General features: G+C 45.8%; 1 protein-coding gene and 1 pseudogene across 4 annotated transcripts in view; both read left to right on the forward strand.

Annotated features, from left to right (window-relative positions):
* The window catches only part of sulf1 (sulfatase 1), a 601,332-nt gene that overhangs the window by 515,593 nt on the left and 59,701 nt on the right, over positions 1–26,038 (forward strand). For 3 of the 4 annotated variants that reach the window (XM_085993124.1, XM_085993123.1, XM_085993125.1), the window contains 6 exons: positions 9,870–10,080; positions 17,187–17,430; positions 17,638–17,734; positions 18,397–18,491; positions 20,637–20,711; positions 22,254–22,426. In XM_085993124.1, the coding sequence (XP_085849250.1) occupies positions 9,870–10,080; positions 17,187–17,430; positions 17,638–17,734; positions 18,397–18,491; positions 20,637–20,711; positions 22,254–22,426 (895 nt within the window). The remainder of the gene's footprint in view (positions 1–9,869; positions 10,081–17,186; positions 17,431–17,637; positions 17,735–18,396; positions 18,492–20,636; positions 20,712–22,253; positions 22,427–26,038) is intronic. The other variant, XM_085993126.1, reaches the window with a different exon arrangement.
* Positions 10,163–12,029, forward strand: LOC147114961 (ATP synthase F(0) complex subunit C3, mitochondrial-like; annotated as a pseudogene).

A 26,038-nucleotide genomic window follows, 5' to 3' on the forward strand; every position in this document is an offset into this window, starting at 1 on the left:
AAGCGGCCAGCTGAGTTCACAACACCTCCACTTGCTGGCGTGAGGCGACAAAGCAGGGGGCGAGATTCAATTTTGCATCCAGGGCAATAACGGGGCGCTGCGCACTTTATGATGCCACGATCTGCGAGGCGCTAGAGGTCCAGGGGCTAAGAGTTACCGCCAGCGCTAACCCGGTACTGAAGTTCGCAGGCGTCACTGCATTCGCAGTGCCCGGGTGCTAACCCCTTAATGCCCCCACCAGGCACTAACAGGAGGCGCTAACATATCAAATTTCGCAGCCTTACTTTTCCTTCCCTATGTAGGCTACAAGCCATGGCCTTTCAAAGCATCCTGGTCAGTCATTTCTAATTATATTCAGCTTTAATGCTTAGTATTTCATTTAGTAAATGCAAAGAATAAAAAGAAATGGGTCTTTCCAATGCTTTAGTGATTGATACCTGGGAGTGACTTACATAGAGAATAATAGATATCTAGGAGTTACATAGACTAATTGATACTGGGGAGTGACTTACCAGATACCTGGGAGAAGGAATGAGAGGAGAGGAGAGGGAGGAGAGAAGAGGTGGAAAGGAGAAGTGAGAGAGATGACAAAAGAGGGGAAGAAGTTGGGAGGAGAGAGGGAGAGAGGACGGGATGGAGTGAGAGAATGGGTGAAAGAGAGGAGGGGAAAGTACAGAAGGTGGAAAGGAGGGGAGGAAGAAATAGAGGAGAATTGGGACAGGGAAAAGGAGCAGCAGGATAAGTGAAAGGAGAAATGGGAAGAGACGGGAATGAACTAAGACGAGAAGGGGTGGGACAAAGGGCAGAATGGGGAATGGTTCAGAGCAGTGGCAGAATGGGAGAGAACAGGAGGGGGGAGAGAAGAGGAGAGGAACGGAGGAATGTGGATGAGGGGTGGATTGGGTGGACGGAGTGAGAGGAGAGGAGGAGACGGAGAGAGGAGAATATAGGATGGGGGAACCTAACAAAGAAACGGGGGATGAGAAGTAGAATGGGAGGGTAAAAAAGGGGAGGGGAGTAGAGGAAGAGGAAAGAGGAGAGAAGAAGGGGCGGAGGAAGGGAGGCGAGAGTAGAGTTGGAAGAGAAGGTAAGCAGGAGTTTTGGAGGGGAGAGTGGAAAAGATGCAGGACGGGAGGTGGGAGAGGAGGGGGGATAAGAGGTGAGAAGGGGCAGACAAAGGAAGGGATGGGGCTGGGGGTGAGAGCAATCTTTTATTCATCCTTGGGATGTGGGCATCGTTGGCAAGGATAGCAGGATGGGAGATCATCAGGAGACAATTTTGGCCTGTTTTTAGATTGGAGCGGGTTTGCTGGCAGACCTTATCAGCTGTAGATAATTTTGGCCTGTGAAACTAAATTCTTTTGCTGCCCAATGTTCAATCCCACATTTCTATGTGGTGTGGGAGATTTCTGCCCCAGTTGATCTTAGGGGCTCGATACCTCAAAGGTTTGAAGTGGGGCACGCTCCTGCACGAATGAGGTGTCAGTCAGGGGTTATCACGTAAGTTAAGTGCCATGCCACTATTGTCGATGTATCACATATTGTTCCGTTTACAGCAACACCCACTCGTTGCGTACCATTAGAATCAGAATACCACTCACCAGTTTTAATATATATACTACAGTCCCTCTGCTTCGCTGCAGTGTCAGTTCAGGCCAGGCTCCAGACTCTTGTTGCAATCAGACTATAACTACAGCTTCACACCAACACTATAGTTATATAGTGTAAATGCACCTTAATAGATACCTGGGAATGAATTCTAGCAACAGCAATAGAAAGCTGGGAGTGACTTGCATAAAGAATGATAGGTGCCTGGGAGAGAGGATTTTTCTTTCTTTCTGGTCTTCTACCTCACCCAGGAGATAATGTGACTGTGGGGGAGGGGTCAGATTGAGGAAGTATGTGGCTTGCACCAGGTCTACATGGAGTTGGCTTGATGGACTGGCCAGTCTTTTCCCATCCTTTTTATATATTGTTACGCATTACATAAATAATAATCAATACTCTGAAGTGATTTACATAAAAACAATAAGCAGGAGTGAGTAATATAAAGAGAAATAGGTACACAAGAGTGAGTTACATCAACAAAAATAAAGTGCCCCGGAGCAAGCTACATAAAAAATAATCCCAGGACTAGTGAGTTTGATGAAGGTTTGGGACACATTTTCATGGCTGTCTTTGGCTTTTGATCCTTACAGGCATTCACATTTAATGTACCTACTGCTGTAGTTCTGCAAAATTGTTGCCTGCTGTTTGTTTTCATTCCTGATGCTTCTATTCCCCTCCTCTATGGTGTTGCTGTAGGACCTTTGCAGATGGTCGCCTTGATCCAATTCCCCGCCTCCAGATCGGCGAGTTGCCTATCGGGAAGTGCATTTCATGCTGGCAGCTCGCCAAGCACAATATAATGAGAACCCCAAACAAAAATGGATTGGGTCACCTGCTGATTGCTCTGGACACCATCTGCATCTCCCTCACTCACCACTCGACCGATTTATATGCAACATCAAAATCACCCCTATACTGCCTGAATATTCTGTGTGGGCTCACTCTTCTCAGACAGTTTCCTGCAGAGCTGTCTGTTGGCACAGACTGCCAAAGAGCTCCACGTCCTTGATGTGTGATGACATTCACATACAAGAGGATTAACATTTATAATGTCATCACAGCAATTTACAGTTGAGCACCTGAAGTTTTCTGTCTGGTCACAGTTTCCAACAGGACACTCAAAGGAAAGGCAGCAGAGTCGGACGTACAAACCTTTATTGTAAAGGACTTAATACCAAGAGCCTCAGATCAGCACCGGAGACATGCCAACAATCATCAGGGACCCATCTTTCCCGGTCAACCCACAGCCCAAAACATCTGCTTTAGATAACCAGAACACATAATTTTATCTTCTAAAATATTCAAAATAAACCATGTGCTGCTCCTGATTTTCTACCCACTAAAATTAATCACAGGAAAATCAGGAGTGCTGCCAATGAGTCGTGCAGTCCTCCGCGCTTGATCCTCTTAGCCATATTCCCATCGACCGAGACTATGTACCAGGAGTGAAGCCTCGCCAAATTTATCCTCAAATGGGAAACTATGCACTATGATTTTGTTAAAACTATATACTTATATAAATAAGAGAATGACAGTGTACAAGCAGTGACTAAAATACAGACTAGTTGACACCTGTAACAATGGGTTACATCTGTTCACAAGCCTGTGTTTTCAAGCCAATTCAGTTCCTGCCTGCTCTGAAAAACCCTGTTTTCACTCTTTAGTGCCCACTACAGTAGTTTGGATTGTAGCAGACAAAAAGTAATAAAATAGTGGCGGGTGGGCATGATATTTAAATGCAGAATTCTTAACCTGTGACTGTGTGGCCCACAACACAAGGGTCAATTAGGGAAATCCAGCACAGCTGCCATTCCTTGAGTCTCCTCCAGTCATTCTTACTGTACAGTTACAGGCAGACACATCAGCTGCACTCACGCCAAGGTTGAAATTTGATCAGCCCACCACACAGATTCTTTAGGCACAGCTTTGAAAATCTCAGTGATGTATTGCCATTAAAAATGGAGGCTCATAAATATAAAATTAAAAGATAAATAGCTGTGACAGAACTTGAAGAATTTCCCACCATTTATTATAAATGTCACAAGGAGGCTAAACAAATCCCCCTTGGCAACCTGCCATTAACCTTTCACAGGTATGCTGAGGTCAAGCACTGGAATATTATCCCCCTCCCCCCCACACCAAAGTACTAAATAGCTACTGGAGAAGGGTGACACGTTATGCAGCAAATAATTACTGTAGTCTGTGCTGCTCCTCAGTTCTATTTGAGGCCCACACATCCTTTGGCAGTTTGAACTCAACATACGGTGACCAAACGCAGGTTGGGTGACCGCTTTGCGGAACACCTCCGTTCAGTCCGTAAGGGTGACCCCGAGCTTCCGGTCGCCTGTCATTTCAATTCACCGCTCCATTCCCACTCGGACCTCACCGTCCTTGGCCTCTTGTACTGTTCCACGGAAGCTCAAAGTAAACTCGAGGAACAGCACCTCATCTTCCGATTAGGCAGTCTGCAGCCTTCCGGTCTCAATATCGAGTTCAACAATTTCAGATCATAACCTCGGCCCCTATTTCATTTTCACTTATATTTTTCCACTCCTTTCCTTTCCCCCCCCCCCTTTCCTTTTGTTCCTCTCTCACACCTGGCAGCTATCTTTTGCCCTGCCAGTACACTTTACACCTTATCACAGCCTATCACCATCTCGTCTAGCTTCTAATCTCTTTTACTTCTTTTGGTTCTTTTATTCTTTTGTCCGATCGCAGCCCTGCCTTCGATCTAGTTCCTTTTCTCTCCAGTTTTGAAGAAGGGTCAAACCCGAAACGTCAACTCAAATTTCTCTCCACGGATGTTGCCTGACTTGCTGAGTTTTTCCAGCATTTTCTGTTGTTATTACGGTGACCAGTTGTCTTAAATAACAGCCACTGCTACACTGTGTTTCTTCTATTGAGTAAATGCATTTTTATGGCAACTTCAGGACAGTCCAATGTGCTTCATAGGTCATGAATTACTTTGGTATGCGCATAGCAAGATTCCAAAACAGCAAGTGAGATGAATGACTAGTTAATCTGATTTTGGTATTGGCTGAAGAATGAACATTGGCCAGGAAACCTAAAGGACTTCCTGCTCTTCTTTGAAACAATGCCATGGGATCATTGAAATAAGCAGATGGGCCCTCAGTTTAACATTTTACCCAAGAAACAGCAACTCTGACAATGAAGCACTCTCTCAGTACTGCACTCTAATGTCAGTCTATATTACAGGGCTAAGTCCTAGATAGGGCTTGATCCCACAACCTTTTGCCACTGAACAAAGCTGACAATTACTCCAAAGTTTACCTGTGTTTCTCTATTGAGTACTCCAGTAGTGCTCCCTGTATTACCTTTTTAAAAAATTCATTCTTGGGATGTGGGCGTTACTGGCAAGGCCAGCATTTATTGGTCATCCCTAGTTGCCTTTGAGACAGTGATGGTGGGCCTTCTTTTTGAACTGCTGCAGTCCATGTGGTGAAGGTACTCTCACAATGTCATTAGGTAGGGAGCTCTAGGATTTTGACCCAGCAATGATGTAGGAACAGCGATATACATCCAAGTCAGGATGGTGTGTGACTTAGAGTGGTGCTTGCAGGTGATGGTGTTCCCATGCACCTGCTCCCCTTTGTCCTTCTAGGCGGTGGAGGTTGTGGGTTTAGGAGGTGCTTCTGAAGAAGCCTTGGTGAGTTGCTGCACTGCATCCTGTAGATAGTACACACTGATGGTGTGGAAATGAGGCCCAACTGTGAAAATTGGTCATGGCTTAGGAATGTGGATAGCCATATATGTCGCAAGAATAATACCTACAGGAGTTGTCTATCTGGAGCTTGAGCAATACATATTGAAGGATACTGAAGGGGACAGGAAAGGACCTGGTAGTGGCATTTCAAGTTGGGGTAAATGATAGGAGAGAATTAACAATGGGGCCTTAAAAGCCACATGCATGAGAATTGTCTCAACATTGATAGATGGGCGATATAAATCATGTTCTCCAGTGCTTCAGAGTCAGATTTGGTAAATGTTATGCATGACTGCATCTTCATCCAATGCATAAGGGAAGCCACGAGAAGCAATGCTCAGCTTTACCTAGTATTCCTAACTCACCCAAATAACATACAGAAAATAGACATGGCACCACAGGGGGTCATCAGCCACAGAATGATTAAATTCAATATGAACTGCATTCAGAAATTCCAAAGGTGAGGAGCTAGGTATTTACATTTGAAAGGGCTAACATTAAAGAAATGAGGGAACGACTTGAGCAAATTGATTGGGGAAGGTTGTTCAACTGCACTTCAGTTGAAATAAAGAATAAAAATTACATTTACAATTTCTGCAGTGAGAGGGTTCATTGGGATGAATATAGGAACATGTATAAACACATTAATAGTATATAACCTGAGGGGTAAATAGATGCCTACAAAAAACATAACTGAAAGAGGCAAAACAACAGTAACTTCTTTCAGTACTTCAACAGTAAGAAGGTAGTCAAAGAGGTGAGATGCTAACCATCTGGAAACAGAGAATGAATATGGAAGAAGAAAGAAGGAAAACAACCTTTATCGATAGAGCACCTTTCACAACCTCAGGATTCCTCAAGTGCTTCATAGCCAATGAAATACTTTTGAAGTGCAGTCACTATTGAAATGTAGGGAAGTGCAGCAGCCAATTTGTACGCAGTAAGGTCCCACATACAACAATGAGATAAATGACTAGATCATCTATTTTAGTCATGGTGTGGAGATGCCGGAGTTGGACTGGGGTGGACAAATGTAAGAAGTCACACAACACCAGGTTATAGTCCAACAGCTTTATTTGAAATCACAAACTTTCGGAGCGCTGCTCCTTCGTCAGGTGAAGTGGAGAAATGCATAAAGACACAGCTTATATAGTCAGAGAATAATGTCAGATGTTTACAGGTAATCTTTCCAACTGCCATTTATCACACCTCGGCAGAGAGATAATCACAGCAATCAAAGGTGTGAATGGTGTCCAAACAGGTCAGTCAGGAAAACATTACATCAAAGAACATGCAGATGCTGGGGTCTGTATGAAAAACAAAAAAACAGACAAAAAACATTTTATTTGCTGGAAATCACAGCAGGTCCGGCCGCATCTGTGTAGAGCGAACAAGCCAATGTCGACTCGAGTCTGGATGACCCTGCGTCAGGTGGGGTTACATGTAGCGTGACATGAACCCAAGATCTCGGTTGAGGCCGTCCTCATGGGTGCGGAACTTGGCTATCAGTTTCTGCTCAACGATTTTGCGTTGTCGTGTGTCTCGAAGGCCGCCTTGGAGAATGCTTACCCGAAGATCGGAGGCTGAATGTCCTTGACTGCTGAAGTGTTCCCCGACTGGGAGGGAACACTCCTGCCTGGTGATTGTTGCGCGGTGTCCGTTCATCCGTTGTCTGTTTTTTTGTTTTTCATACAGACCCCAGCATCTGCATGTTCTTTGATGTAATGTTTTCCTGACTGACCTGTTTGGACACCATTCACACCTTTGATTGCTGTGATTATCTCTCTGCTGAGGTGCGATAAATGGCAGTTGGAAAGGTTACCTGTAAACATCTGACATTATTCTCTGACTATATAAGCTGTGTCTTTATGCATTTCTCCACTTCACCTGATGAAGGAGCAGCGCTCCGAAAGCTTGTGATTTCAAATAAAGCTGTTGGGCTATAACCTGGTGTTGTGTGACTTCTTACATCTATTTTAGTGTTTGAGGGATAAATATTGGCCAGGACACTGGGACAATTCACCTGATCATCTTCAAATAGTGCCATGGGACCTTCTAAATCCACCCGAAAGGGCAGAAAAGGCCTCGGTTTAGCATCTTATTTGAAAGACAGCACACCTCCTGTATTAAAACACTCCCTCTGTTGCTGCACTGGAGTATCAGCTTAGATTATACACTCAAGTGCTGGAGTGGGGCTTGAACCCACAGTGTTCTGACCGTGAGGTGAGAGTGCTACCACTGAGCCAAGACTGACACCATAATGTCACAGTAAACATTCCAAATGATTACTTCCTCCATGTGTTCACAAGGAAAGGTATGAGCAAGATGCCCTCCTCAAGCAGAAAAAACCTAAGCAAAATTAATGGCTTTGATACATATGAGATGGAAGTCTTAGACAGCTTAAAGGGCTGAAAACCAATCAATCCCCAGGGAAAGAGGGTAATTATCCCAGAATATTGAGAAAAATTAGAGAGGAGATTTGCAAGGCACTAACATTCATTACGAGGGAGCCACTGGACACTGGAGAGGTGCCAGTGAATTATTCCCTCAAGTGATGGAGTCCTACATTACAGCAGTGAGTACACTTCAAAAAGTACTTCATTGGCTGTAAAGTGCTTTGGACGTGCTGAGGTTGTGAAAGGTTCTATATAAATGCAAGTCTTTCTATAAACATGGTGCCCAAAGCAGCGACAAAACAGACACAGACAACCGCAGACCCAGTGATCTGACTTCAATTCCACTTAAAATAATGGAATTGATTATCAAGAGTAAACTTGAGAATCATTTGTACCACAATAACCTGGTATACTCCATGGCTCCACGGTATTCCCTCACCATGTGATGTCTATTGAATGAAATATGATATCATACTGGAATCAACCGCAGGTAGAGGTATCTGATTAAAAAAAGTGATTTCTGATAAAAAGATTAAACAATACTTTCCAAACTTTAAAATATGGTTATTTTGCTGAAACAGATGACAAAATCAAAAATGGACCTACTCAGTCTTGGCCCTAGACATTTGGTTGCCTCGCACCCATTGTTTGGGCTCTATGGTTGTCGAATTGGGACTAAAATGGCGTCTGAGCACCACGCGCACAATTCTGGTGTGGGCGGTAGGGTGGCCGTTAGGAGCGTGCGCAGGAAGTATGGTAAGTAGGCAGATCATGATGTCAGTCAGCGTGCAACACTGATTTGATGCCAGTGCTGTCTTTTTTGTCGTCAGAGGGTTGTGAATCTTTGTAATTCTCTGTCCCAAAGGGCTGTGGTTGCTCAGTCATTGAGTACATTCAAGGCTGAGATAGATAGATTTTTGGACTCTAGAGGAATCAAGAGCTCTGGAGATTGGGCGGGAAAGTGGAGTTGAGGTCGAAGATCAGTCATGATCTTATTGAATGGTGGAGCAGGCTCGAGGGGCCATATGGCCTACTCCTGCTCCTAATTCTTATGTTTTTATGTTCCTATGTTCAACACTCGGCTGAATGCTACAATCATGCAAAGTAACAGGCAGCATGAATTTTACGTGCTACCTGCAGTCCTCCAAACGGGAGCGTGTTGCTATTTAATTGAGATCCGCATGCCCGTTTTCGGGGGATACCGTATTTCTAGGCCTTGGATTTTGTTTTGCTTCTTATTTGCCCACAGGATCTTGAGTATGGCTGGAAAGTACATACCACACATGCATGTAGCATTGCCTGACTGTAGTCATGCAGTGAAGTATTGCAGCCGGCTGTTAGAAGTACTGGAGTGGGGCTTGAACCCACAGTGTTCTGACCGTGAGGTGAGAGTGCTACCACTGAGCCAAGACTGACACCATAATGTCACAGTAAACATTCCAAATGATTACTTCCTCCATGTGTTCACATGGTGTGGAGATGCCGGAGTTGGACTGTTCACAAGGAAAGGTATGAGCAAGATGCCCTCCTCAAGCAGAAAAAGTAGATGGCTTTCAGCATTGCTGTTGGTTTATCTGGACTCCAGTGGACAAACTTGTACAAAGCTGAAGCAGTCTAAGTACTAAGAACAGCGTGGACACTGAGATTGTGTAGTACAGACATTCCAAAATAGGGATTTAGGCAATGTGCTGTCTGTACCATAGCAGTGCCCACTTTCTCCACCAAACATGCATTTTATTTAACTATGGAGTGTTTAGTGTCGATACTAGGGCCCCAAAATTACACTATGATATTAACCACTTAACACGTTTGTCTGAAATTCCTTCCTTGGCTATTCAGTGGTATTAACCCACTTGCTTTAAATGAGTTAATAAACAATTGTACAGTAATATCTCACAGTGTAATTCCAGGGCCTAGATTCCTACATTACAACAGTGACTACACTTCAGTGGCTGTAAAATGCTTTGGGACGTCCTGAAAGGAGTTATATAAATGCAAGCTCTCTCTTTCTTACATCTTAATTAGCATTAAAAAGAAATGCATATAAAGAGAAAAGCATTTTTAGATTGATTTTGTGATGCCTAATGTTAGTTCTTTTGTGTGATAAATGGGGTTTGTAACCTCTTGCTATCTGTTGTCAGAAATGGCAGTGCGTTGAAGATGCTGCAGGCAAACTTCGACTCCACAAGTGCAAAGGGACAACCAAGGTACCTGCTGGCAGCAAGAAAAGTAGAAGTCTGCGCACTCAGACCTACGGCAGTAATGACTGTGAGTGCTCAGATAGTAGCTACAGGATGAGTCAATCTGAGAGAAGGAACCAGAGACAATTCCTCAGAATCCACACTACTCACAGTGAGTATAGAGCAACCTGTGACCTCATGTTAACTATCGAGCAGCCCTTTGGAAATGGTCCTTTGGTGCCATCTAGTGGTTTACAGCCATCACTGGTACCATGTTGGATTTAAGCGTTTATGAGAGTTGGATGAGGCATAACAATAGAATCTTGGAAAGAGATGAAGAGTAACAAGAGAACTTATTTTTCACATAGTATAAATCCTTATGTTGAATTTAACAAACTCAGGATATAGTTTTATTACCAGCACTGGATCGTTTTAACACTGCTCCATACTGTGATCAAACTTGAATTGCAGATCCTGCTTTATCCCTGTATTTTCATTCAGATTTTCTTGTAAATTTCCTTTTGAAAGCAAGTGGTGACACGGTAGCAAGTGAACAGACAATTACATTTCCTATCCTTTCCTTTATGTGTGTTTTAGTCATGTGAATACAGGTTTAAAAAATCTGAAATTGCAATATTTATGGCTTACTATTTATATACTGGGGATGCTTCACTTTGCGGTTTTCTCTCCCCTGACTGTTCTTTTCTGATGTTTGTGTTACTTTCCATCTCCTGTTGTTTCTCTGACTCTCTTCTGCTGATGCTATTAATTTACATTTCTCTACTGTTTCTTTTGTAACTTATTTTTATATTAAACTCTCCTTTCCCCATCCTTTTCTATCTTGTTTCATCATGTGAATAAGGAAGTAGATCACAAACCCCAGTGAAGCCACCTCAGCACTGCCTCTGAGCACTGAGCGAATGGCTGAAGCGAACGTGTGGCACTGGCGCTATTCCAAGATCAGGCTTTAAGGTGGGCCACCATCTGCATTGTGGTGACTCCCAGCTTTACTGCAACCTTCTATTTAACCCTTCCCTGTAGCGTTTGGTGTAGTGTCTAGATCGGTGGTTCTCAAACTGAGATTCATAGAGACTTTCCGGGGTTCCGCGAAAGAAACCCCAATCAGCGATGGAGAGCAAGTCGGTGCAGAGCGGCCGGGCACTGCTAACCGCGGCGGTGAATGGTTACCATGGCGGCAGCAGCAGCGGCTGTGCGCTGCAGGAAGAAGAGAAGGCGGGAGGGAAAAAGACTGGGCTGCTGTGGATTTTTGCCGGTCTCGGCTGGTGACTGTCCGGATTTCACCGTTTCACCGCTGCAATGTGCGCTTGTGCTAAAGTGGTATTGGCCGCAGCAGCGGTTCGCAATGGATCTGGAGCTCTTTGTAGACCACTTTCTGTGTCAGTCATGCTCATACCAGAGGCTCCGTCTGGCAAATATCCTCCAGTTCCACTGAGCCTTGCACCATCTGCGAGTAAGTCCTCGCTGTTGCTGTGGTGAAGTACACAAATACAATGAGGGAAACACAGCACTTCTGAGAAGGACCCAGGGCAAGAATTCATTTACTCCAGAAGTGCTCAGAGTTCCAGACGAGTGCTATAAGGCAGGACATTGACACCGCTAGAAAGTTTATTGGTGCTGGAGCTGCCACAGTAAGGGTGGCTGGTTCCGGTGCTGGTATTGGAACAGTCTTTGGTAGCCTTATTGTTGACTATGCCAGAAATCCTTCTCAGAAGCAGCAGTTGTTCTCATGCGGTATCCTTGGATTTGCCCTGTCTGAAGCTATGGGACTCTTCTGTTTAATGATCGCTTTCCTGATTTTGTTTGTTATGTAGAATTTGCTGATGAACAGAATAGCCTAATCAAGTACAAATGTGATTAATATTTCACTGGCTCCCACTAATATTCATGTTGGTGTCATGGAAATGTACATTTCCTAAGTCTGTTGTCAAATGTTCCAATAAATTCGATTACAAGAAAAAAAGACTGCGGGGCAGTAGCGGCCACAGAGCCACCGCCAGCAACAGGAGCCGGAGGCAGAATAGCGCAGGACCAGCTGTTCAGAGAGGAACCGACCGTCTGTGAACAAAGATTCCGTCCTGGCTGCCAGTCAGCTGCAGCAGCGCCGGGAGACGACCAGAAATAACAGGACATTACATTTGTTCTGTCTGTCCATGGTCAAGGGCTGGCCAAGGAGCAAATCTGACGTAATAAAAAGGGCAGCACTTGAATAAGAACATAAGAATTAGGAGCAGGAGTAGGCCGTACGGCCCTTCGAGCCTGCTCCGCCATTCAATAAGATCATGGCTGATCATCGACCTCAATTCCACTTTCCTGCCCAATCCCCATATCTCTTGATTCCCCTAGAATCCAAAAATCTATCTCTCTCAGCCTTGAATATACTCAACGATTCAGCATCCACAGCCCTTTGGAGCAGAGAATTACAAAGATTCACAACCCGTTGAGTGAAGAAATTCCTCCTCCTCTTGGTCCTAAATGACCGATCCCTTATCCTGAGACTATGCTCCCTAGTTCTAGACTCTCCAGCCAGGGGAAACAACCTCTCAGCATCTACCCTGTCAATCCCCCTCAGAATCTTGTATGTTTCAATGAGATCATCTCTCATTCTTCTAAACCCCAGAGAGTATAGGCCCAATCTACTCAATCTCATAGGACAACCCTCTCATCCCAGGAATCAAGTTAGTGAACCTTTGTTGCACCACCTTTAAGGCAAGTTTATCCTTCCTTGGAAAAGGAGACCAAAACTGTGCACAGTACGCCAGATGTGGTCTCACCAAAGCCCTGTACAACTGTAGCAAGACTTCCTTACTTTTGTACTCCAACTCCTTACAATAAAGGCCAACATGCAATTTGCCTTCCTAATTGCTTGCTGTACCTGCATGCTAACACTGTCCCAGAAATTCCTTACATTATTGCCACGAGTTAGCCCCGCAATCCTGGCGAAAAATGGCGCGGGTCTCGGCGGCTGCCATTTTGGTGAGGGGCTTAGCTCTACCAATAGCAGCGCTGGAGATGCAAATATTGGGAGCGTGATGTCAATCAGCGTGCTGAGTTGAGCGCTGTGTTCTAAGCGCACTCTGAAAAGCGAGCATGCAGCAGACTGACAGATGTCAGCACTTCTTAAAGGGACACACACATCTTTCAGGTGAGTTTGCTTGTAAGCTTTTGGACTGGATTTTTAATTTTTTTTATTGAAGTAGTGGTTGGTGCAATACATATTAAAAGTTTTTTAAGTGTGCAGGGAGTGCTGCTGGATGCTTGCAAGGCCTCAGCTGGTAAAGGGAAGGCCTCTGAGAAGACAGAAAATGCTGGGAATACTCAGCAGGTCAGGCAGCATCCGTGGAGAGAGAAACAGAGTTCATGTCTCAGGTCGAGATGCTGCCTGACCTGCTGAGTATTTCCAACATTTTGTGCTTTTGTTTCAGAATTACAACATCCGCTCACAGAGGGAAGAGAAAGACGCAGAAAAGGAGGACACAGAAGGAAGGATGCAACCCAGACAGCCCCTTTCTGGCCGGGATATCCGAGATGGAATCATCTGCCTGCGGTACCAGTGACCACAATCCCAATTCCCTTTCAACATTTGTCCCACACCTTACCTTCCCTCTGTTACTGACCATCACAGTGTCCTCTTGGCCACAATGCTGAAATAAAAGTCACCACAAAGCAAATTTTCCAACCCAACTTTATCCATCTATCCATCCAATGTGACATCAAGAAATCAACTTATCACCCTTATGCATTCCCTTAGTGACTGTCTTGTGTGTGCCTTTGCTTATCCTAGTGATGTAATGCAGTGCTACCCCAGTGGCTGCAGCATGGCTGGTGGAAGGCTGCTGACTTTCAGTGGGGGACACTACAAATGGCCTTGCTGGTCGACCTTGAGGAGCTGGTGGCTGGGAGTGTCAAATCAAGTGACAGTGTTTCTTCTTCCTCTTCCTCCTCTCTCCTCTCTCCTCTCTCCACTTCTTGGTCACCCACTGGCTGGGCAGGCCGGATTTCTTGGGTGTGTGAAATGAGGAAGGCACAAGGGTGGAGTTGTGGTGAGGGGGGGCGGGAAAGCAAGAGGTGCATGCGAGAAGGAGGATAACGTATGAGGATACCAGCATCTTGTATTCTTTCACCCACCGTTGGCCAGGAGCTCAGCCATGCCCCTGCCAAGAATGGCCTGCACCATCTCCACCAAGGGGGTGAGGTGACGCTAGGAATGGGAGGTGTGCCTCATGTTTTGGTACAGATTGTTGGTAGGTGAGTGATTGGCGGGGAGGAGTTGTGTATTGAGAAGTGTATTAGGCTAGTGGTGCAGTTGGTAGGAGAGGCTTTTGAAGATGCATTCATTGACCTTGACCACTGGTCTGAGGTCATGAAACTTCTTTAAGGCACTGGAGCCAGGTGGTGGAGCCAACACTGCTGGCATGGACAGCCTCAGTGACCTGGTCCCACCTTTCTTTCTGAAGGCCCTCCTGGCCCCTGTCGGTAGAGGATCTCTCTTGCAGTGTTGACCCCCTGCACAAAGCTGGAGTGCTGCGTACGAGACCCTGGGTGCCCCTTCCCTAGCTTGTGTTAGTGCTGAAGCACTTTTACCATTTTATTTAGGTGTGGAAGATTAAAGTCCCCCACGATTATTGCATTACTTTTGTTACAAGCTCCTATTATTTCCTGATTAATACTCTGTCCAACGGTTTAGCTACTGTTAGGGGGTCTATAAACAACTCCCACCAGTGTTCTTTGCCCCTTGTTATTTCTTATCTCCACCTATAATGATTCTACTTCCTGATCTTCCAAGCCAAGATCCTTTCTCACTACTGCCCTTATTGTCATCCTTTATTATCAGGATGAATACATTGAATAACCAATGCCTTTGTAATTTTAAACAATCAATGCTTTACCATCACTATCATTTTATAAATACATGCTTGAGGGATTCCTGTTTTGTAAATGTCACCATAGCTATATTGCAATTCATTGTCGGAAGATCCTGGTAGAATATCAATACAAGGGGTCCTTCAAACAAAAAAGAACCACTGGTCTAGATCAGCTCCTTCTTTGCTTTTCTTACTCCTCCTTCCCTTATATTCTTTTCCTTTACTCTGTCCCGCTCTCTAGTCTCTGATAATTATACCTGATGTAAGTTTATACCAAATATCTATCCACAACCATGACTGCTGCTTTATATCATTGTCTTGGTTCCTTTAACACATGTCTGATCATCCCTGTTCTTCATGTTACATTGGGGCTACCCAACCTCTATCATGCTTTGAAATCAGTCCATTTCACAATGTAGAAAAGAACAGTTTTGTTTCAGACTGGGATAGTCCTGACCCCCCACTGCAGACTGGGAGAACCCTGACCCCCACTGCAGACTGGGATAGTCCTGACCCCCACTGCAGACTGGAATAGTCCTGACCCCCACTGCAGACTGGGAGAGCCTTGACCCCCACTGCAGACTGGGATAGTCCTGACTCCCCACTGCAGACTGGGGTAGTCCTGACCCCCCACTGCAGACTGGGGTAGTCCTGACCCCCACTGCAGACTGGGGTAGTCCTGACCCCCCACTGCAGACTGTGGTAGTCCTGACCCCCCACTGCAGACTGGGGTAGTCCTGACCCCCCACTGCAGACTGGGGTAGTCCTGACCCCCACTGCAGACTGGGGTAGTCCTGACCCCCACTGCAGACTGGGGTAGTCCTGACCCCCACTGCAGACTGGGTTAGTCCTGACCCCCACTGCAGACTGGGGTAGTCCTGACCCCCACTGCAGACTGGGATAGTCCTGACCCCCACTGCAGACTGGGTTAGTCCTGACCCCCACTGCAGACTGGGATAGCCCTGAATCGCACTGTGACAGCAGAAGCCAACAGATATTTGCAGGGGCAGAATGTGTGGGTTTTAGTGTTCTTACGGTAAAAAGGGAGGAATAAGTCATTTGGTGATGTCATTGCTTCATTGTAATAATAATGTAGAAGTATGATTTTATTTGAACAATAGTAATGAAGAAAGAGTCCCTCCCTCCCAATTGTCTTGCATTCTCTCCTAAGGGTTCTTGCTGGGGTGCAATTTTGATGGTAACTGCCACTCTCCAGTACCTCACTCTTCATTATTCATGCATGAGTCGAGACAGTGAGTATCAGCAGGCTATTCAACCACGAAATGCATCAAAGCTGAGCCCATTGTCCACAAGTGCATATTTCAGCAAGAGTCATTGGCTAATGATCAGATTGGGAACCATGGCTGATTCAATCTCCCTCCCCAACCCATGGGCACTGGGACCTATTGTAGCACCCTTACTACTGATGCAGCTGAGATCAGCTAAGTCGGCATAGATTGGGTGTCTAACCGGGGTGCTGCAGGTCTGTATGGCCGAACACTAAACAAAACAATGATTTCATGCACTAGACCATCAGGGGATTTATTTAAAATCAAGAAATCCTAGGAATGCTGCGTTGTTCCTTGTAATATTTCAGTGCTGCAGAATTTCCACAGAGAGAATGGTAATGGATAATTCTTGCATAATATAAAAGTGATTTTAAGCACAGTGATGTGCATGTCAGACACTCATCTGGCCAAAAAAACCACTTAAAATATTTACTTTCGCTGCTTTTCTGCAAGAAGTGGTGCCCTGTTCATCTATTGCTGATCAGTAAGTCTACAGTTACAGGAAATCCTCTGGCCCTACCCAAGCGCATAGCACTGTGTGCTGAATAGTGACTGATGTCCCAGGAAATAGCCCTTCCAAAAGCACAAAAGTCCCAGCACAGAATCTAAATATGAAGTCAGCCTCAGCTATCATTTTAACTCCACCACAATCATTGGCAATCCATGTGGTGTGAGTGAACTGATCAGTATCAATGTCTCTGGAGAGGTTTGTGCCCCACACAATCCTGCCCCCACTTTCAGTCAACAGTTGAAAGAGGTGGAAAGAACTGAGGAAGAAACTTTTAAGGAATGGTGACCAGGCCACAGGCCTGGATTTCCCAACAGACAGGTAGCAGCAGGTTTCTGTAAATGCTAACTCTACCTTGACCTGCTTTTGACATTTTCTACATCTAGTACCTGTCCTATGTCTGCCGTGCTAGCTCATCCCCTAAGAGCGATTTGAGCAGATGACTAGAGCTCTTCCTCACTGAGTGTAGCCATGCCAGTGAGGCAGCGTAAAAAAATTGTGTTTTCAAAAGAGTTGCCTGTTTTCACAGTTGCGTGCTGAGTTGTGTTTGTATAACTAGTGGCAATCTGTATTAAGGTGCACTTTCCCTTCCAAACAGAATTTAAACATCGTTTCATTCGCACTCGACCAATTCGCTCTGTTTCAGTCGAATTAGAAGGTGAGATTTATGACATTGACCTGGAAATTGAAGAACTCGAGTCGCTGATGCCAAAAAATATTAGCACGGGCTATTACCAAGAGGAAAACCCAGCAGAAGAGGGAGATGAGGACAATAAAATGATTGCTGAGGACAGCAGTAAAGCTGATGGATCAGTGCTAGATTCAGTCAAAGTCACACACAAGTAAGTCTGGCTTACTCACTGAACAATTGTATTCTATAACTTTAGAAATCTAGTTTTCCAGTGCAGCAGTACCTTGAAGGTATTTATAAAATGCCCTGAACCTTTTGTGGTTAAGGATTTTAAAGAACCCCTGGTTTGACCCATAGATTTTGCTGGACTGTACACTGATGTGCTCTTTTATTTTCTTTACTTATTTCTTTCCTGAAGATGTTACATTCTTGCCAATGACACAGTGCATTGTGAGAAAGAGCTGTATCAGTCAGCTAGAGCATGGAAGGACCACAAGAGCTACATAGACAAAGAGGTTAGATAACATTACTGGAGAGAATTTTCGAGTCGGCGGTCGGCAGATGTTATCAATGACCGGCAGGGTTTCTGGTCACTGCGATTTCCCATTCCCAGTGGGAAGGCAAGAATTGACACTAAATTTCCTGCTAGAGGAATGCCAACGAATGGCTGAATAATGCTGGCAGAAAATGAACGATGGATGGCTTAGTTCAGCACTAAAGTATAGGCTGGAAGCTTTTTATACTCCTGTAAAATTAATCTTAATCAATCCTCTTGGTTGCTGTGACAGAGCACAGATGGAGCTCCACTGAGGACATAACTCCAGGTATTTTTGGGAAAAAAATCTCTATATATTGGCTGGAATAGTGGGATGGGTGGGCTTAAACTTCCCTTAACACCATTCCAGTATTCACGTTAGAAAATCAAGAGCTAGTGGCAATTACCATGGATCAGCTCCTGATTAACATCAAATTGCCACGAGTACTAAGTTATCACTGCTTCTGCAGGTACCTGAGGTAATGTAATGTGTCGGGTGGAAGCTAGATACTGTCATTGGAAAAATCAGACAGTAGAGACACCATCAACCTGAAAATTATCCCCATCATAATTAATGAAATAAAGTTATTTCAGTGATTTTGAAGCTAGAAAACAACTCTTTTCTTTGGCTCTCAATTGTAGATTGAAGCTCTTCAAGACAAAATAAAGAATCTGAGAGAAGTGAGAGGCCACCTCAAAAGAAAAAAGCCTGAGGAATGTGACTGCAACAGGAAAAGGTCTGTTTCTTTAATGTGCCGCATGAATGACCACTCCTTTTAATCTTAAGGACAATTTTCCTCTGCCTTACTCCTGGGCAACACATATTTCCTGAGGCAAAGGCATGGAGACCCACAACACCAAGACTCTGCCCCCTTTGCATCTCCTGAGGGGTGAATAGAGCTCTTGTTCCTGCTGCAAGGGCAAGCACGGAAATGCAAATGAGCTGGGAGAAACATAACAAGACCTCCTGCCTCATTTTCTTGTCTCATTGCCAGGCAGGCATCCATTAGGAAGTGCGCCCAGAGAATCAGGCTGTAGACCCAGCCTCACTTAGATCTTGAGGCAACAAGGACGTGAGGGCCGAAAAAGGTAAGTGCCCTTTTTTTCAGGCTCTGCACTGGAGCTTCGAGGCTGGCGGCCTTCTGGCTGCTGTTTTTGGGCAGCAGCTGAAAGCCCCAGGTCCATTGCCATTACCTGCTGCAAGCCTCTGAAGCCTGCAACAGCAGTTGACTTTCCTCCCACGCTTCCAAATGCTGGGCACTGCTAGGGGGCAGACCTGCATTGGAGGAACGCCTAGCCTATTAAAATGACCTGAACCCAGAAATGCATACAGGTTCTGGTCATGTCAGGCAGAGTGTGCTTCAGATGCGTTCTGCTTGACAAGCACCCAGGCAGAGGAGAGGAGAAAATCGATTATGTTCATGGTGCACTTCAATCCACTTTTCTTTATTTTCCTTTATCTAATAAAGGTATGAGTTAAAATCACTGTGAACATCTATTTACAAATAGTTTTGTCTAAATTATTTAAAATCATATTGCCTGAGATGGTGGGCATGTGGATAACCCACATCCGGCTCTCTGAGTATGACACAATGAGTTTTGGCTATACATTTCAGCATTCTATTTGCTTGGCTGATTGCTGCTCTGTAGTAGTTGGATCTATTTAGCGTTGAGTCAACTAAGACTACTGGATTTCTTTCATCTTCATCCTTAGCTATTTTAGCACCATTCATGAAGTACCTGTATTGCCCATTTTTCTTCTTATATGCAGCACTTAAATTTCATCTTGTTTTGTTCCATCCAGTTACATATTTTTTCCAATTCATTTTGTATTTCCTGAGCTGTCTCCCCCTAAGAATCAACTACCCACCTAGTTTGGTATCATCTACAAATGTGAACAATTAGCATTGAGTTTCTACATCCAAGACACTCACTCCATCCTGAAACACCCCGCATGAGATCAGGGAATCACCATGTAGGAAATCATGGGACAAGAATCCTAAATTCTACCAATCCGAGAGGCAGTGTTGACTACCAGTCCAGTTGGCCACAAGCAGTTACACAAGACTGTGGGGGTGATTTTTGTCCCTATTATCAGATGGGAACCGGGTGACAACAGGCCAAAAATCATGGCCCAATTACTGTCCATTCCTGCCATCGGTCCATGGAACATGCCAGGAAACAGGCAAGCGGTGCACCCACCGACACAGGACAGAGCCGGGTCCTATGTTGTATTTAGGACCACAATGTCATTTTGCTTTTCCACTGGGTGGGTGGCGCACCTGCTCCATCCAATGGAAATGAGCATTGAGCGGACGAACCAGCAGTCATTAAAGGTATCGCTGCAGGCTGCTCAGAAAAATCATTTAAAAAAGTTCTGTCAATTGTTTTAGTGGGGCTAACAGGAGCATGCTCCTCTTGGTGCCACGGCAATCTTCTCTGCGCGGCCAGTCCCTCCGTGGCCCTCTCCCGAGATTGCCTTTCCTCACGTCGGGTCCACTGCCCGGCTAAGTTACTTGCTAATTGAAAATTTCCCCCTGTATGTATTTCCTTTAGTACTGCCTCTCTGCAGGGAGATACATCTCCTGAAGTACATGGCCAAGACTGGGAACTCATGAAGCCCAACCATTGTCCTCCTGCTTTGTGACAAGTGTTTTGGTTCTAAGGGTTTGAAATAAAATATGGGACATGTTAAACAGCTGCTAAAACTGAAATGAGTGGGTTGTGTCTTCCCTCTAACATTCTCATGGTACTGAAATCAGAATTGATCTGGAAGTATTTAATTTGTTTCTCCACTGAGCTGATCTCACCATAGCATTTTTAACTCTTATGAGATACAACAGTCACAAATGGTGACGTTCCTTTACTTCTATTCAATGTAGTTATTTTAGCAGAGATAAAGGAATGAGAAACCAAGGGAAACTGAAGAACAAGAACAGCCATCTGCATCCCTTCAGGTAGGTGACAGTCTGTTGCAGGGCCAGGACTTTGTGGTGATTATAGTTTTACAAGAGATATTCGCATCAGAGGAAAGCACCTCTTCTCAATGGAGCATGAAAGATCTTGGCTTGGAACTGGTTCCAACCTTTTAAAAATGAGTTAAATCACATTGATTTATCATTGTTCCCTCCTGCAGTTTCTATATATTTTTTTAACAGTATCATGACTGGAGAATGGAACCACATTTTTGTGTCCAGTGTCAGCAACAAGCAATGCTGTAAGTGCATTGGGCAGACACAAATTAAACTTCTCCTCTCCTGCCCCTACCCAAAACACAAAGGAGCACCACCCTCTGTATCAGTGCCTCGTCTCCTTTCCAAACATCAGCCATTTATGTAAGTTTTTCTGAATAAGTTGCTAGGTTTTACAAAGTTATGAAAGGTTTTGTGCTAGACTCAGGGCCACTAGGGACATTGTTCAGTCTGCTCAAGTTCATTCGAAATCGGGCTCTTAAAACCATAGAGAAACCACATAACCCGGGACTGGATTTGAATGCAGGTGCCAGCGGTGAAAACTCACCATCCCACCAGGTTCCCTTTCAGCTTCAGTAGCCCCGATTTTAACTCGAGGTGAGAGGTCAGCGTGGGGCTGGAAATTCACCAACATGAAGCCTAGGCCATTGTAACTCTTCAGTAGCATTAACATAGTTCAGGTCCGACTTCCACTCAAACCCAGCAAGAGTGATGGGAAGGCCGACGAGTGGGAGCGGGGCAAGAGGCCACTGCCGGGGACCCATGGGAATGAGGGGTGGGGAGACCCATGGTTTCCTTATGGAGCCTGAAGGAGCACTCCTGCTCTTTCTGGCACATAGGGAACCCATAAAAATATTTTCAACCTTCCCGGCCCTTTGCTGGGCCTGCTGTTCCTTTGTGCCCAGTGTCAGATCCACCAATGATGACAAGCAGGAATGTGGTCAGAAGAGGCCCAGGTAAGTTAGTATAATTAATTTTTTTTGGTTTCCTTGTGGGCCAGGAAGAGTAGGAGTGCTCTTCCCCACAAGGAAATCTTGGACCACCCCTACCCGAGCTTCCCTCGGCCTCCCCCTCTCCCCCCATTCCCTCCCCCCCCCCGATCGCGATCACCTCCAGACTGCCCCACTTCACCACTTACCTTAGTGTTGGGGGCTATTCACTCGGAATCCTGGCGGTCACCTCCTGCTGTGAAAAATCCATCTCCCACCCGTCGCCCAGCCAATTAGTCCCACCAGGATCGGGCAGGCGGCCATCCTGGAACATGGTAACAAGGCCCGGAAGTTAAAATGGCCAGTGCCTTAAGCTCCCACACGCTGCACTCACGTCCCATGTTAAAATCGGGGCTTAAGTTTCAGAAGCACTATCGTGCATATTGTTCAAGACACCATATACTGATGAGGTGTGAAATGAAGCCATCCATTGTTAGAGCAGCTTAGTGTTATATATGCTACTTGTACACTTCCATACATGCGGATCCGATTATCAAATAATCAGTAGGACTATAACTCCATTACTTGATCTTTTCAGGGAAGTTGCTCAGGAGGTGGACAGTAAACTGCAACTGTTCAAGGAGAATCGGAGAAAGAAGAAAGATCGTAAAATAAAGAAGCGCCTGAGAAAGGGAGATGGCTGCAGCTTGCCTGGCCTCACCTGCTTTACACACAATAATGAGCACTGGCAGACGCCACCTTACTGGAATTGTAAGCAGAGTTTGTTTGCTTATGATACGTTATTAGGCTCTTAAAATAGAGGGAACTCGGAGGGGATTCCCACTGAACTGTGTCCGTACATTGATTGCACGTCCCTGAATTGGTCTCTTTGATATGATCGACTGTCTCTGCCAGATATTTGCACTGTTTTAGAAATACATGACAAAATGTTAAACAGCGCCAGTCAGTCTTTAAAGGGCCGAACTGCTCTGACACAAGGCTATGGACACTCCAACTTACCACGCCAGTGTGACCACTCCAGTGTTTGCTTACGGAAATGGACAGCATACAGGACACTTCCATGCAGCCTGTAAATGCATTTATGTTTAAATAGCATAAATAGGTGATCAATAGATAAGCGCTTGGCTGTTGTTACCCAGAGAGTGGCCACCTCTTCCGTTCTCATGTTGTGCCCTCCCATAAGTTCTGCAACAGCATTAACCTAAAGTGGTAACTTTACAGTCACCTTTTTTACCTAGATATTTTCTTCTCTGTATTAATTTTAACAAATCTGTAAGCGTGTTTACAAAACTATGTTTATGGATTCATTAAAATAAATGCAGAGAATATTGGGACAAGTTTTCAAAGTCATTTTAGCACTACTTTTAACTGATGTTAGTATTGTTTTCATTTAATTTTAGATAGTTGTGGGTAGTGGGATAACAATAAAATTGAAATTTTTGTAAACCAGCTTCTTTGCTCTTGTGGATTCAGACTGTCTGAACCCCATTGAATTACGACTTCATTGCTAGGCACAGCTATCTTTGATTCGACGCAAAGGACCGTTGGAATTTATAGCACAGAAGGTGGCCATCCAGCTCATCATGTCTGTGCCAGCTCTTTGCTGGAGCAATCCAAAACTAGACCTATTGCTTTGCTGTCTCCCTGTAGCCACAACGTGTTTGGCTTCAAATGTTCATCTACTCTTCCCTTAAAGGTGTCTCAACAAATCCCTGTACAAAAGCATTCCATGCTCCAACAACTCTCAAAATAAAGAAATTTCTTCTAACCTCTCCCCTCACTCTTCTGAGTAACAATTTGTTAATGGACCCTCATCACTGACTCCCCAATCAGAGGAAATAACCTTTCTCTTTTCACTCTATGAAAACCCTCTATCATTTTAAAAAACCTCCATTAAATCTCCTTAGTCTTCTCTGCTCCAGTAGAAATAGATCCAGTATTGCAAGCCTTTCTTAAGACATCGGCCTAGAAATTCAGTTGTTAGCGCCAGCCGCTAGCGTCTTAGGAGGAGGAGAAGTGGGGCACTAAGCGGCTAGCGCCCGGGCGCAGCGCGATCTGCGCCTCTCGTGAACTTCACTCAAGATTTAGCGACGGCGCTAAACCGCAGCGCCCGCTCAGCTGCATGCACAGAACGTGACGTCATTTCATGGTGCAATGCCCTTGGTGCGCCCCGAACCGGAACTTCAGTGGCGCCGCCCTTCTTTGCGCCTGGCGCCTCCAGCGACTGGTAGAGGGAAATGGTTCCCAGTCGCTGCGGGGCGCGGGGGGCGCTATTTAAAGGGGACTCCTCCTGCATTATAAGTGGCAGCCATTTTGTGCCAATCCTTCTGTGTGAGAGAAGGATATTTGGAGAGAGACAAAGGCAGAGAGCTTTCTGCTTTGACTCAGCGCTCGCACAGGCACTTCTGGCTTCAGGCCAGAGCTTTGCACTTGGATTTCACTTTTAGTGCCATAGCCTTGAGTCGCCACATATAATGGGGGCTGCAATGGGTGGAAACGTTGGCTTACTGCTTTGCATTCAAAGGGCTCATAGACGCCGTGAGAGAGTGCCAGTCATGGCCAGACAGAGAAGGGCCAACAGGCGTCGGCACAGGAGGTCTTACCTACCCAGGGTATACCGCCAGCAGTTCTCATATCTGAACATGTCTGAGGAGCAGTGTGTTCGGAGGCTGCAATTCAGAAGGGAGGTGGTCACTGAGATCTGCTACCTGCTTCGCAGAGATCTGCAGCCACAGCTGAGGAGCAGGACATCTCTGTCGGTGGCAGTGAAGGTGACGGTGGCTCTCAACTTCTATGCCACCGGCTCCTTCCAATCCGCTACTGGGGACATTGCCAACATCTCCCAGTTCGCGGTACATTGCTGCATCCGCCAGGTGACCAATGCCCTTTTCAGAAGGAGACGTCAGTACATCTCCTTCCCCATGACCCTGGACAAGCAGCAAGAGCGTGCAATGGGATTTGGAGGAATAGCGGGCTTCCCCATGGTCCAGGGTGCCATTGACTGCATGCATGTGGCTTTGCGGGCACCTCTAGAGAATGCCGAGGATTACCGCAACCGGAAGGGCTACCATTCGCTCAACGTCCAGTTGGTGTGTGACCATAGGCAGCTCATACTAGCTGTCAATGCCCGCTTTCCAGGCAGCAGCCACGATGCCTTCATCCTGCGCCAGACTTCTGTGGCAGACATTTTCGAAGCCCAGGCTCACCCACGAGGATGGCTTCTCGGGGACAAAGGCTATCCTTTGTGCACCTGGCTGATGACCCCGCTCCGTGCGCCCAGCACCCCTGCTGAAGAGCGATACAATGACAGCCATCAAGCTACCAGGAACATCATTGAGCACACAATCGGCGTGCTCAAGCAACAATTCCGCATCTGGACCGTTCCGGAGGAGCCATACAGTACTCGCCTGAGCGAGTCTCCCATTTCGTTGTAGTGTGCTGCATGCTGCACAACCTGGCTATCCTCAGGACTCAGCCACTGCCAGCAGACATTGGAGGACCACCAGAGGAAGAGGAGGAGGAGGAGGAGGAGCACCAAGATGGCAGGGAGGCACAAAGTGCAAGGGCCGTCCGTCGACGGCTTATTGCAACTCGGTTCTAGACCCCCTCTCAGGGAATGGCTTGTGCCAATGAAAGAACATGAATGGAGCCGCTCCGCAAGCCCTCAGCTGGTCAAGGCAACAAATAGTTCAAAGTGCAAACATGGACAATGTGATTAAAGAAACATTTTTACTGTGCAAACTCTGTGCCCTTCCCGCATGACAAACTAATTCAGATAAACCCCCCAAAAAACAGTCAGAAATATAACTGGCTCTCACAACCTTCAGAAAATGAAAAAAACAGTTAAACAAAAATGACCATGATCCTCGGCCTTCATATAAAAAACAAACACAACAGTCTCAGCCTTCATATATAAAAAAAACATTCTCGGCCTTCATATATAAACACAACATTTGGCCACACCTTCTACTTTTTCCCCTGTGAGGGTGATCCGCCTCGCTTCCGCGAATGGCCCCTTCCCGCCCTGCAGCTCCTCCTCAATGGGACCCCAGTGGCTGCAGCAAGGCTGGGGGAAGGCTGCTGAGGGTCAGATGGGGAGACGCCAGATGCCCTTGGGGGACGGCCTGGACCAGCTCTGGGCCTGGAAGGCCCGGCTGCTGACTGCTCCAACTCTGCTTGCGCGGCAGCAGTCTGTCCTACGGGTGGTGGCAGCTGCAGTGGAGGAGTGACAGTGTTGGCTGCAGGAATGCTGCCAACCTGACAGAGCACAGGCACTCCCTGGTCGGCTGATACACTGGCACTCGCACGGGCCAGCACTGCAGCATGCGCAGCAATCTGCTGAAGCACAGACTGCTGGGCTGC

The sequence above is a fragment of the Somniosus microcephalus genome, chromosome 7, assembly GCF_052327205.1.
Source record: "Somniosus microcephalus isolate GS21.2 chromosome 7, FLI_Smic_1.0, whole genome shotgun sequence".
Lineage (NCBI taxonomy): Eukaryota > Metazoa > Chordata > Chondrichthyes > Squaliformes > Somniosidae > Somniosus > Somniosus microcephalus.